General features: G+C 37.4%; 1 protein-coding gene across 1 annotated transcript; it reads left to right on the top strand.

Moving 5' to 3' along the window:
- The first annotated feature begins 333 nt into the window (after positions 1 to 333).
- On the top strand, positions 334 to 10,074 carry LOC309491955 (integrator complex subunit 9-like). The gene is made up of 8 exons (XM_082190985.1): positions 334 to 535; positions 1,429 to 1,489; positions 1,570 to 1,741; positions 3,115 to 3,239; positions 4,172 to 4,339; positions 5,423 to 5,521; positions 6,883 to 7,020; positions 9,644 to 10,074. Exons 1-8 carry the CDS (start codon positions 357 to 359, stop codon positions 9,818 to 9,820), a joined length of 1,119 nt encoding a protein of 372 aa, XP_082047111.1. The 5' UTR covers positions 334 to 356; the 3' UTR covers positions 9,821 to 10,074.
- Positions 10,075 to 14,940: the final 4,866 nt, after the last annotated feature.

The raw sequence follows: 14,940 nt of genomic DNA, 5'->3' as shown, positions 1-14,940 counted from the left end.
ACACACACACACACTCATTCTCTCTCTCTCTCTCTCTCTCTCTCACTCACTCACACACACACACACACTCATTCTCTCTCACTCGCTCTCTCTCACACACACACACACACACTCATTCTCTCTCACTCGCTCTCTCTCACACACACACACACACACACACACACTCATTCTCTCTCTCTCTCTCTCTCTCTCTCTCTCTCACTCACACACACACACACACACACACACTCATTCTCTCTCTCTCTCACTCACTCACTCACTCACACACACACACACACACTCATTCTCTCTCTCTCTCTCTCTCTCTCTCTCTCTCTCTCTCTCTCTCTCTCTCTCTCTCTCTCTCTCTCTCAGCCATGACGATCCGTGCCGGTGGGAACGTGCTGGTCCCGTGTTATTCGTCGGGGGTGATCTACGACCTGCTGGAGTGTCTGTATCAGTTCATGGACTCAGCGAATCTGGGAAGCACCCCGTTCTACTTCATCTCCCCCGTGGCCAACAGCTCGCTGGAGTTCTCGCAGATCTTTGCCGAATGGTACGATCACACACACTGAAAAATATAGATGGAAAAAAAACGAGTCTTTTTCCTTTACTATAATCGTAGTTTCTCCCAAAATACTATAGTTGCTACTTTGGTGTTGATCGCCACTGTCATTGAAATAAATAAAATTCAGTCCTAATCGATCATGATAAATATTTATTAATCGTGATTTAACAGGAATAACATATATACTAACGTGTAGTAAATTGTCTTATTAGACATCTGCAAAATCATATAATATACAATACAAAATTATAAAATACATAATATAATAATATAATTAATAATTGAATATTATAATAACAAAATAGAATTATATTTACTTTTTTTAGTTAATTGCTAGATATTTGGTTATGTGTTAATAAAGACATCTGTAATATAATATACAGTATTATAATTAATAATTGAATTTTAAATTAATTAAAATTATAATATAATATAAATAATATAATACAATTAATAATTGAATAATAAATTAACAAAATAAAACTAATGAAATATTTTATTCATTGCTAGATATTGGGTTACGTCTTCTTAAAGACATCTATAAAAATATGTTATAATATATTATAATAAAATACAGTAATTTAATATAATAATTAATAATCAAATATTATGCAATTACATTTTTCTAGTTCATTGGATAGATTTTGTGGGTGTTGTCTTATAAATACTTTATTATATGTTATAATTCCGATGTTTTTCAAACAAATCCCTGATTTTCAAATGGGAAACGTCCCTGAAGTTCATTGGTTTGATCATCCTGACAGTAGGCGCTTTGACATGTTGGCAGATACTATGGTTACCATGGTAATGTTTCATTACTGCGGTGATATTTGCTCAATAATAGTTGTTTTCCTCTCTTGCTCTCTGTGTTTGTGTGGAAGGTTGTGTCAGAACAAGCAGAGTAAGGTGTATCTGCCGGAGCCTCCGTTTCCTCATGCAGAGGTGAGCGTCATCCGAACACATCCCAGCAGTGACACGGACAGGTGTGTGGGTCACTGACTGTCATGTTCTGCTTCTTCCAGCTGATTCAGACGAATAAACTGAAGCATTACCCCAGTATACATGGAGACTTCAGCAGTGAGTTCCGGCAGCCGTGTGTGGTGTTCACGGGTCACCCGTCCCTGCGCTTCGGGGACGTGGTGCACTTCATGGAGCTGTGGGGCAAATCCGGCCTCAACACCATCATTTTCACTGGTGAGGTCGAGCAGATCACAGTAATACTTCACTAAAACCTTCTGTAATATTCATACAACAAGTTTAACATCAAGACATTAATACTTTGTATCATCAAAGAGGCGTTTAGGGTGTGTTCACACTTGTAGTTTGGTTCTCTTCTTCCTCTTCTTGGCCGGGTTTCTGTGAATCTGTGAGTTTGTTTAGCGGTGTGATATCCATCCAAATGACGATTGTTTTCAGACGCCACATTTATCAACGTACGATCATTCGTACGATGGGATTGGCAGCATACGAATGTTTCATAAATCACACGTGAACCCTGTCGTAAGATGATTTCTGCCCTCGTTCTACGTCAGATTGATAAATGAGGCCCACTGTCATTTTTAAAGGAATAGTTTGCAAAAAAAAAGTACAATTCTGTCATTTATTACTCTCCCTCGTGTCGTTCCAAACCCGTAAGACTTTCGTTCATCTTCAGGAACACAAATGAAGATCTTTTTGGTGAAATCCAAGAGTTTTTTGTCCCTCCATTGACAGCTACGCAACTACCACTGTGACGCTTCAAAAAGTTCATAAAGAGATCGTAAAACTAATCCATATGTATTGAGCGGTTTAGTCCAAATTTACTGAAGAGACTCGATCGCTTTATATGATGAACAGATTGAATTTAGCCTTTTATTCACATTTAAACATTATTAAAAAAAAATTAAATGATTTATAATGATGAAAAGTCCCCAAAAGTGACCCAATGACTAAAAAGAAAGATTTTGAACAACTCACTGTCTCTGTGTCCGCCGGCATTTTGACAGTCAAAAATAGTCGATCTCCGAATGCAACGTAACAGGGAGGAGAGTAAAGATGGGAAGCTCCTAAAGCTTAGTTCAATATAAATTCACGGATAATTTGTTGTTTTGTCGTTAGTGAAAATCAATATTGACTTTTTATTTGAAAAAGGTCAGAGTCAGTTCATTCGCATTCGGAGATCGACTATTTTTGACTGTCAAAATGCCAGCGGACACAGAGACAGTGAGTTGTTCAAAATCTTTCTCTTTAGTAAACTCTGTGTACACAAACAATGTTCTCAATGCTGGAGTTCATGTGTAGAGCCTCTGGTGATACTGAGAGCAAAGTTGTGTCGAGTCTTCTTAGTGTTTTAAAAATAGTGATTTTTGATGCTATCATAGTCGTGCCCCAATCACTCCCAATTTTCGAAAACGAAAATACGGTCAAACTTAAAAGTGGCGTTTCAATCCTAATTATGCTTTTAGACGAAAGTTTGCCTCGGGTAGATTCACAAAAAGAGCCTAGGTTGCATTTTGGCGAGAGTTCCGCTTTAATGTCGAGTGGGAAATGCTCTGACCTCGGACCTCTGAATGATGTGTCGTTCTCAGAGCCGGACTTCTCCTACCTGGACGCTCTGGCTCCGTATCAGCCGCTGGCGATGAAGTGTGTTTACTGCCCTATAGACACGCGGCTCAACTTCCACCAGGTGTCCAAACTCCTGAAGGACATCCAGGTGCGTCTGTTCCTCCTGAATCCTCAAATGTTGCTCTGAGGGCTGCACTGAAACCGCGCAGCTCGTCAGTGAAGCGGCTGATCGCTAGTAAATGCTGCTCCATCTGAACACCAGAAATATGCCCAATATACACCAATATATACAAAACACACCAAATATACCCCGCAGAAGTACAATAACTGAATAAACAGAAGATTGAAACGCTTTGATATATGAAACATGACTAATAAACACACGACTGCCTTATTCTGTGTAAGAAGCACATCATCTCACAGAAGGAGGAGCTCAACTGTCCTTATGAAGTGAGTTTGGAGTAAATGCATGTTATTAAATGTTGTCTTTTTGTTGGATAAGAGGCTCATAAAATGCCTCTCATGTTTTGGAAAGATGTTTGACGCGTGTTGCTTTTTCAAATGCACATTGTGAGCGACTCAAACTCGCAGTGCTGTCAGATGGAGCAGCGTTTACTGAGCCGTACATCAATGACAAGCTGCGCATACACAATCATTTCATGTAAATTGTGATTAATCGTGCAGCCCTAATACTATTCCATAAAAAAAACCAAGAATTGACCATTTTGATTTCATGGTGACTTTAAAGAATTCCAATAAGGAACACTTAAATGGAATTTCTATCATAATTTGGAACTAATATGATTCAAATGATTAGGATTGGTTCCAATTTGGAATATGTGGAATACTCTATTTCACAATTTCACAATTGTGACATATATATTTTTCCTCTTTCAGTATATTAAACACTCCAGCTTAAACGTGAATGTACTTTTTGTTTGCGTAAAAAAATAATCGCAGCCTTTGCGATTTCAAAAATCACGATAAGCCAACTTGATTTAAGTGCGATTACATGGAAACCGTGCAGCCCTAAGTTGCTCTTCTAAATGTTGATGGATTTGTGTTGTCCTGTCCCGTCAGCCTCTTCACGTGGTGTGTCCCGAGCAGTACACACAGCCTCCTCCGGCTCAGGCTCACCGCTCAGACCTGATGCTGGAGCTGCAGCCTCCACCCATGGCCTACCGCCGCTGCTCCGTCCTGGGGCTTCCCTTCAGACGCCGCTACGAGCGCATTCAGCTGCTGCCTGAGGTCACACACTCATCAGATTTCAGTTCCTTATTTATTTATAAAGCACATTTAAAAACAACGCAGGGTTGACCAAAGTGCTGTACTGATCATATAAAAACAACAGATTATAGTCTATAAAATATCGAACACAAACCTAAATAATTCATTGAAAACCAACATTAAGAAAAATATGTTTTAAGCCTTGATTTTAAAATGTCGGTGGGCTATTCCAGAGTTTAAGGCTTGCTATCGCAAAAGCTCGTTCTCTTCGATGTTTTAGCCTAGATCTACGACAGAGAGCAATCCAAGGTTGCCAGTATCTAATGTATGTACGTATCTAATGACACGTCGAGATCTTAACCCTTATCTTAACCCTTTATTCAAATTATTAAAAATGTGTTAAAGTCAATAATTGTATCCCTTAACTCATCTTTGATCACCAAAATGACATATTTAAAAGTTTTTTCCTTAATGCCTTAAAATATCTTGAATGTAACTCGACACCCTTGCCTCATTTAGTATATGCGATTATTAATATGCAAATGAGCCCCGCCTCCACTCACTCACTCAGCTCAGAGATCCACTCGTTGGCGATCACACGTTGATCTGATTGGTTACAAGGTAGTTTTAAATATATAAAAAGTAAATAGAAATGTGTTCACAAAATAAAAACTAAACTAAAATTAACAAAACCATTAATGAAACTAACTGAAACTAAACTGAAGTTTATAGGAAATTTGAAAATGATATTAAAATAAAACCTATGCAAAACTATAATAACCTTGTGTTTTCGTGTGTTTTAATGCATTATACTTTCTAAAGGTGTAACAAAGAATAAATTAGCATTATAACTGTGGTTACAATTATTCACAAGACCATACGATGCGTTATAAGGTTCATTAAAAGGCATAATTAATGCATTAAAGTACTTTTATAATGCATTATATAAGTAAAGTGCTACCAAATATTTTTTTGGGTAACTATAACACCTCTGGCATAAAAATATTGATTGTGTAAATTGATTATTTGTGTGCTTAAAAATAATAATAATAGTATCAGTAATATCTTTTTCAGTTTCTCAGTCTCTTTTCTCTGATCCTCCAGCTTGCCAAATCTCTGGTTCCCTCTGAGATTAAACCCGGCGTCTCTGTCGCTACAGTGTCTGCGGTTCTGCAGTCCAAGGACAACAAGCACGTCCTGCAGGTCAGTGTGTGTGTGTGTGTGTGTGTGTGTGTGTGTGTGTGTCAACAACACCCGGAGAAACACTCGTGTCATGCATGAATTTACTTCAGTTGCTCTGAACATTGTCTGAAGCATTTTTAGCCCATTTTATAACCAATCACACGGCTCGTAAATTCCAGTTTAGCCATCCATCATGAACACACACTTACAGTGCAAAACTCCCTTTCCTGTCCACTCTTTTTTTGGAAACTAAAACACAAAACAATTCGTTCTCCTTATGAAATCTGCACGGTTATTAAATCACAACCATGAGCACATAAAGGACATCAGCAAAAAAAGCATATTGCCATATTCTCAACGTTTTGGTTGATGATAATATTTGTCACGATATGCACATTTCTATGAAAAAACAAAACAAAGGTACATTTGAGTATTGTAAATTACTCAATTTAAAATACAAAAAAAGCTATTTTTAATCATTTATAAAACATGAAAAAGTACAAATTTAGAATATATAATTTTAAAAATATCAAATATATAGGAAATTAACAATATCACACACATGGGTAATTAAAACCATTTTTAATCTTTTTTCTTTGTAATTTACAATACTCAAATGAACCTTTCTTTATTTTTTTTATATATACTGTGTGTGTGTATGTAGGATATATATATACACTCACACATATAGGTAATATATTTTTTTCTTTGTAACTTACGACACTCAGATGAACCTTTCTTTATTATTCTACAAATATATATGTATATAGATATGTATGTATTTTTTATATATATATATATATATGAAGAGTTCAGATGCAAAAGCCTCTAAGTCATTTGCCATCTGAAATTTTCTTCTAGAATGATCATTGTTATAAAGCTTGTATATTTAATTTAAGTAATTTCACTTAAATGACAATTAATAGGTAATTTGCATTGCCATTAAAGTGAAATTACTGAACTTAAATATACGAGCTTGATAAAAATGATCATTCTGGAAGAAAATTTCAGATGGCACTTAGAGGCTTTTGCATCTGAACTCTTCACACACACACACATATATATATATATATATACACACACACATTTATGTATTTATTTATTTTCTCACATCAATTTGATAAAAAAACGTATGCTTTTTGTTCATGTTCACCCATCTCAAGGCCTATTTACTATTCAGCATCTAACAAACACAATAAGTGGACGTGAGAGAAAACAATAAATGTAGTGTAGAACTCGGCCCTGTAAAGTAAAACACAAGCATGTTCAGACGTCTGGTTATCTAGAAGCATTTGCATTTAATACCTGTATGTCTCAGGCCTAAGAATTGATATTAAACTCTTATTTGCGTGTGTGTGTGTGTGTGTGTGTGTGTGTTGTAGCCGGTGCCCAAACCCGCTCCAGTGCCGCCCAGTAAGAAGAGGAAGAGAGTGATGGAGGAACCGCCAGAGGTCCTGACCCCGAAACCTCTGCTCAGCGGGGCGGTTCCTCTCGAGCCGTTCCTGGCCACACTACACAAGGTACGAGACACACTCAATCTGTGCACTAACCAGAAGCATCATGAGTGAAGTGAGCTGAACACAGTTCAACCCGCCCGTGGGGTAAAGTCAAGCCGGGACAAGAGTTTGATGAATGCGACAGACACTCAGATGAAACAGTGTGTGTGTGTGTGTGTGTGTGATGTCCCGGGGCGGTAGACAGAGAAGTGCACACCTGACGGTGGTAATTCAACCTACTGACACACAGATCTGGCCCTGAAGAGACGCTCTCTCTCTCTATGAGTCTCAGTACCGCCAGCTGCAGGAAACACAATGTTCATGAAATAAATTAAAAACAGGATGAAGTGAGAGAAATCCACCCATCCTGTGAGAACCAGAGGCATTAGCATGCAGGGAAAACGGCAAACTCCTCATTTGCTTGGATCCCAAACGGCAGATTCTGGCGGCACCGGAACATCGATTAGAAGCTAATTAATCTGGAAAGGAAATGAATTTCTCTAATGATTCTGAAGGAAGGTGATTTCCTCCTCAAGGTGACTCTGGGAGCTGCTAATGAACTCAGTTTCTTTCAGAAGTGTGTGTTAGCGCTGATCAGGCAGTGTGCTGAAGCGGCGGGCGGCTTCTGATACACACAATCAAAGGGATTTTTAGTGCGTGTATGAAGATATTTTCCAATACGTTTTGATCCACTGTAGTTTAATTCTTCAAACTGGCCCCATTTCATTAAGTGCCTAGCAACCACATGACAACGTTTTGGCAACTCAAAACACTTAGCAATCACATTTCAACAAAATGTAAAAAGTTATGGTTTGACAGTAGTAACGTCCTGGCATATATATGGTATAAGTGAGAGTGGAAGTGAGAGCTCATTTGTGTGCTCATAATCTCCATTCTCTCACACTCTTTGAGTTGTCGGGTCGGGTTATCCCGAGGAGGCTCTCAGGAACCGCAGAATGGGCCGCTGAGAGCCGGCTGGTTTGACCACAGCTGTTATTACAGCGTAAAGTGTCCCAGATCTCCACCATTAACCATTCACCTGAGACCCGCTGCTGCTTTTGAAGGATCAAACCTCTCCGATAAATGGGAATGAGCCAATTAAACCAAATCAATCCCCAGATGAACTTTGAGACGCTGTGCTGGAGTAATTAACATCGCTTATGGTCTCTGCAGAAATCAAATAGCAGCGTTATTTTACTGTCATAGTATTCATTCATATTTTGAATTTACTTTTATTTTTATTTTTATATTTTTCATTTTAGTTTGTTTTAGTAATCTTGTCATGTGCTTGTCATTTTCTTAGTTTTTTTCTTCATATTTTTCTATTTGGATTTTATTTCAGTTTTAGTTTAGTAATTTTAATACGTACACTTCAACTTATTTTATTTCAACTTTTCGTTTATTTATTTTTTTAAAGTTTGTTATTCATATAATATTTATATTTTTTATTTCAGCTTTTATGCCAGTTACCAAAAATGATTTTTTAATATTTTTATGGCCCTGATATACTTCAAGCGAAATCGAAAGACAAACGTAATTTCGGCCAAAATCAGGCCAAAACGAAGTAATCTAACTACCATTGGTCAGTGGCGATGATGCCACAGGTGGGCGTGGCTCTGAGGCTCCGCCTTCTTTGAGGTGTAAATCTTCTCGGGTTGCAGAGCTGCAGCAAACACATCCACATCAATATGATCAGATGCTTTCTGAACTGCTGTTTGTCTTGTTGTTGTTGTTGTGTTTATGTTGTTATTGATTGAGAGGAAAGCGCGCAGCTCATATTTACATATTCATCTAAACGTCACTCTCAGCAGAGTCTGGATATTCACTGTGTCACTGCTTGCATATTTCAAACTTTTTGTATTAGTTAACGATAACAACACTGGTTCAGCCAGCATAATACACCGTGTCCTAACTACTACACACGCCACGACGCGCGATAAAATGCCTCTTTTCCATGTTAATCAGAGTGTGTGTCCTAACCCCACCACGCGACGATTCTATTTTAGAAACGGTTTCTATTTTTCTGTGACGTCGCGCTGGAACAACAAACACAAAGTGTGGCAATGATAATCTCAGGCACTGTTTATGTGCTTTATTTAATGTTAAAAGCGTGTAATGTGACTGAATATCATTTAGTGCTCCTGCTTTGTAGCTGTAAAAGCAACAATGGATATAATTCACCTCAGATCTTGAAATTAAACAAATGGAAACAAGAACGTTCAAACTGTGAACAAACAAGTGTATTCTTTGACAAAGATTGTTTTGGTAACTCAGTAGCCTGATATATTTTTTATAATATTTAAATGGTGTAATATTTGTGAATTTGATTATGTAGCTACTTATCCATTTTCTTGCGAGTGCCGTCAAGATTACTCTCTGGTGCTGTGCGCTCGCCGCGAGACTCCGCCCACACGCTGTTCTGATTGGCTGACTCCGCCCACACGCTGTTCTGATTGGCTGTGGGTTTTGATTGATTTTTACGCATCTCGCTGTCGCGTCGTGTCTAGTGTGGACAGACAAATTATTTGTCGCTGGAATCTTATTGCATCGCGTCTGGTTAGGACAGGTGTAATGCAACAGTAAATGTTTGATAAAATGATGATATTTACAGCATAACTGTCTTAAATGACTAACTGTCTCCTGGTAGAACGGCATCATGGAGGTGAAGGTGGAGGAGACGGCAGACGGACACATTCTTCACCTGCAGGCAGAAGATGTGCTCATCCAGCTGGAGGAAGACGGCACACACATCATCTGTGACAACAACGAGCCGTTACGCACCGCGCTGAGAGACCTGGTGCTGCGCTTCCTGCAGAAACTATGACCTCTGACCTCTCGTGGATATCTGGCTCCTTAATGACTTGACCTGTCAATACAGTGGCTGTAATTCAGTTCCATCAGAGCCAGAAAACAGGATCTGCAAAACTACTGTAAATGGCTGATGAACTTCAGTGTACAGATATGACGTGTTTCATAACGCATCATCGTTCATTTACTGTTTGGATGGAGACTTTTGTCTGTGTTTTATATCATTGTAAAATAACGTTGAAATAAAACTTTTTTTCTATGTTTCCTTAAGCCTGTTTAAAAAACTCATCCAGAAATCAAATTCTCTTGTCATTTACTCACATATTCAAACTCGACGTGTCACTCGCTGCGTTGCAAAACTATGACTGTGAACAACAAACTTCATAAATTCTAATTTTTGTGTTTTATAGGACAGACTCGTATTGGTTTGAGAATGAACATTTAAAACACTTGATCAGTGGTTTGTTTCTAGTTGCCAGTTTATAAATGCAGACTTTATAAAACGCTATAAATTCCTGGAGTTTGTGGGAATTAAATCAGATAAACGTACGGCTATGCAATTTGGTTGCGTACATTTCACAAGTTGCAGATTTCAAGATTTTGGCAAAGGGGTTGCACAGACTGGTTGACTTTACTGCTCTGCCATGAAGCTATAGATCATATATATCATGATGACCTATAGAGGGCGCAACAGGAGAACAAATCTGTGAAGTCCACTTTTACACTCCGTTTCCAACAGTTAAAATGATAAATACATGCATACTCAGAGAGCGCTCCACAAGATATGTTTGATTATGAAAAACTAGCACTTGTGTAGGTGTTCAGGTACATCTAATAGTTTTGAATATATTTGAATATAGAAATGTAGCAAATTGCTGTCTTATTCAGTTTTGTATGTTAGGTTTTGAAAGCATGTGCAAACTGGCCTGTAGATTCATAGAGTTTTGGTGGTGTTTGTGTTTGAGTGAGAAAAGAATTCATGTAATTTGAAATATGTTGTCACTGGATGTTTTTTGTGCCCAAACCATGATAAATGACCCACAGTGCTCACTGTGTTCTGAAAAAGTGACCTAAGTATTGAGAGACGGGTCCTAGCGATTGTAAAACAACAACAACAACAACTGTATTATCGTTAGAAATGCTAAGGTCATGGGTTTGATTCCTAGGGAATGCATGAAATAATACTAAAATCCATAGAATCACAAACGGCAGTTGCGCAGTAACACTAATGTAATGCGGTCACAGGAGTGTGTGTTTGTGGAGTAGTTTACAACGGCTTCGAATGCGGCTCAACCAATCAGAATCAAGGACTGGAACTATCCGTTTTATAAAAGTTGGTTTACAATCATGAAATGATAAATGAGGATTTATTGGGAAGAAAAAAACCTAAATGTAAGATTGGGAGGAGCGAGCCAATCACATCTTTTTATTAACCATACAGAAAGTAGCCTCTTATCTCTCACATAATCATCTCCTGCAGAGACCGTGTTTAACCTAAATAACTATATCTACAGGGCCTGAAATTAACACCCGACCACGCGCCAAATGCGGGTGAATTTTGCAATTGGCGGGTAAAACTGTCAATCTACCTGCCACATTGGCGGGTGGCCAATGAGAATTGAGTGATTCATTAGTTGTTGGGGTTTTTTGCGTCTGTTTTTTTATTTATTTATTTTTTAAGTCCGCGACGTAAAATACGATGTTTTGGATGTGCGAGTAACAGTATTAAACTGTTGGTGAGATGGGATGAGATGAGATAAAGCAAAGCTGACGTTGGTTATGGTACAATGACAGTTACACAGATGTGTGTGCGTGTGTATGTTGAGTTGGGAACCAGTGAGAAAATGTCCGGTACCCGGTAACTTTACCAGTAATATTAATATTAATTTAGTTCTGCTTAACGGTTCAATTGACTTTGATTAATATGCGCGAGTGAGAGAGCGCAAGACAGCGCTCGACGCGTTGTTTGAAGACGTGAGAGTGCGCGCGCGCGGCCGGGGCTCTCTCTGCTCGTTATCGCCAGAATCGCCCTGTCAGGCGCAGCAGTCATTCTATTCTACATCACTTACCGATCAAATAAGGCTTTGGCGGGACAAAAATCTTCGGCCGCCCCAAAAATGTAAATGCAGGAAAACTCCTGACAATGCTCGTAAGCGTTTGCTGCGCTGTTTCTTACCTTGCTTTACGTTGAATTTACTAGTTCCAGCTTCACCGTCACCGCTTTTTTTTATATATATATATATTTGTTTAGAAAACCTCTATTTTCTTCTCTTTTCTTTCCTCTTCTGAGAACCGGACTTGTGCTGACCGGACATTTTGAGCGTACTGAACTTCAAATTAAATGACATCATCAAATTTTGATCAGTGGCCAAACCATTTTTGTCTTGGGTGTGGGGGGCCCCAGTTCTGGTGGGGGTGGGGACATGTCAAAAAGTGGTGGGGACATGTCAAGGAGACCAGACCTCATGAAGATGCAGCAGCAGTGGAGGAAGAGGAGTGCATCTGCTCCTTTTTTGTGGACTCAGATTAGCAGCAGTCAGTATATATGAATATGACATATGACTATGTCGGTGACACAACAAATCAATGAATAAAAAGATGCAGCACTTAAATGTGTATTCTTACAAGTTAAAGAACAATGTTTGTGTGATTTCTATTTTTCACCTTTATGAGGCAAAAAAAAAAAAAAAAAAACTGGCTGGTAAAAAGTTACTGTGGCAGGTGGATTTTTAAATCCACCTGCCACAGTGGCTGGTGGTCAAAAAAGTTAACTTCAGGCCCTGTATATCTATGGGAAAACTCAAGCTTAAACATTCAAGGTTTGAAATGCTAAAACAACAGATGTGGTGAAGAAAATGAAGACAGTCGCTGTTTTTGTCGTTAGTGGATCATGATGATAGTTAATGTGAAGATTTAGATCTGTGCATCCGTGTTATTAACTACCGTAAAACTATTACAAATAGTAATTGAAATAATACTGGAATAAAATGAAATATACATTTTAGATGAAAAAACTTATATTAATATATTTCTATTTAGCTTTAATTTATTATATATATATATATATATATATATATATATATATATATATATATATATGTGTGTGTGTGTGTGTGTATATATATAACTGACAAATGCCAAAAGCATAGCAAAATTACTCAAATTGAAATCAAAACTGGAAATATATAAATAAAAGCTAATTCAAAATATTAATCAATACTATAACAGTATATAAATTATTCTAAAATATATGAAAACAAACTTCATACGTCCAATAAAAATCACCCAAAAAACCGCTGATTCAAAAGCTTTAAATACTTACTTAGAAAAGTGATGTCAGTGAAGAGAAAAATATCCTGCAGCATTTCTGTATTTAATGCAGTGGCATTCAGACATTTATAACTGACTTTAGTGTTCACACACATTTGGGGGTCACGCTACAGTTCAAGACAATGAACATGAGAATATGAACCTCAACCTAGTGTTTTAAATGTATAATTGAATCCAGCCCAGCACGCGCTGACTCTGAGGGGCGTTTTGGCCAGAACCCGAGCGAGAGGAGGAGAAACATCAGCAGTTTAATATCTGTTCTGTAATGCAATCTCTCTCTCTCTGGACTGATATATGTGCGTCTCTCATGGGTGCTGTAACACACACACACACACACACACACACACACACGGAAACCCCATGTCAGCACACAAATCTCATAGTTATTTCAGTATTCCCTTGTCAGTGCTTGTGTGGAATGAATTATTGCTATTGCTCATACTAGCTTATTGATTTGAACAAACTCTGAATAGTATTTCATCTGGTAGACGACAGTGTCATCATGAAACTACCATAATTATTAAAAAACAACAGCATTTGGACACGTACCATATAATGCCATGGTGTTATTTCATGTAGACAGACAGAATATAGACAGACAGATAGATAGATAGAGGGATAGATATATAGACAGACAGATATATAGATAGATGGACAGATGTATAGACACAGATAGATAGATGGATAGATGTATAGACAGACAGATATATAGATAGACAGATAGATATATAGATAGATGGATATATATAGATAGACAGATAGATAGATGGATAGATAGATAGATAGACAGATGGATAGATATATAGACAGATAGATGGATAGATATATAGATAGACGGATAGACAGATAGATGGATAGATATATAGATAGACGGATAGATAGATGGATAGATATATAGATAGACGGATAGATAGATGGATAGATATATAGATAGATGGATAGATATATAGATAGACAGATAGATAGATGGATAGATATATAGATAGACGGATAGATAGATGGATAGATGTATAGATAGATGGATAGACAGATAGATAGATGGATAGATATATAGATAGACAGATAGATATATAGATAGATGGATAGATATATAGATAGACGGATAGATATATAGACAGATAGATGGATAGATATATAGATAGACGGATAGACAGATAGATGGATAGATATATAGATAGACGGATAGATATATAGATAGACGGATAGATAGATGGATAGATATATAGATAGATGGATAGATATATAGATAGACGGATAGACAGATAGATGGATAGATATATAGATAGACGGATAGATAGATGGATAGATATATAGATAGATGGATAGATATATAGATAGATGGATAGATAGATATATAGATAGATGGATAGATATATAGATAGACGGATAGATAGATAGATGGATAGATGGATAGATATATAGATAGATGGATAGATATATAGATAGATGGATAGATATATAGATAGACAGATAGATAGATAGATATATAGATAGATGGATAGATATATAGATAGATGGATAGATATATAGATAGATATATAGATAGACGGATAGATATATAGATAGACGGATAGACAGATAGATGGATAGATATATAGATAGACGGATAGACAGATAGATAGACGGATAGATATATAGATAGACGGATAGACAGATAGATGGATAGATATATAGATAGACGGATAGACAGATAGATAGACGGATAGATATATAGATAGACGGATAGATATATAGATAGACAGACAGATAGATAGATATATGGATAGATATATAGATAGACAGACAGATAGATAGATATATGGATAG

The sequence above is a fragment of the Leuciscus leuciscus genome (genome assembly GCF_965113295.1).
Source record: "Leuciscus leuciscus genome assembly, contig: HAP1_SCAFFOLD_766, whole genome shotgun sequence".
NCBI classification, from domain to species: domain Eukaryota; kingdom Metazoa; phylum Chordata; class Actinopteri; order Cypriniformes; family Leuciscidae; genus Leuciscus; species Leuciscus leuciscus.
Note: the sequence above shows the minus strand (reverse complement) of the source record. Positions and strands in the feature narration are given on the sequence as shown.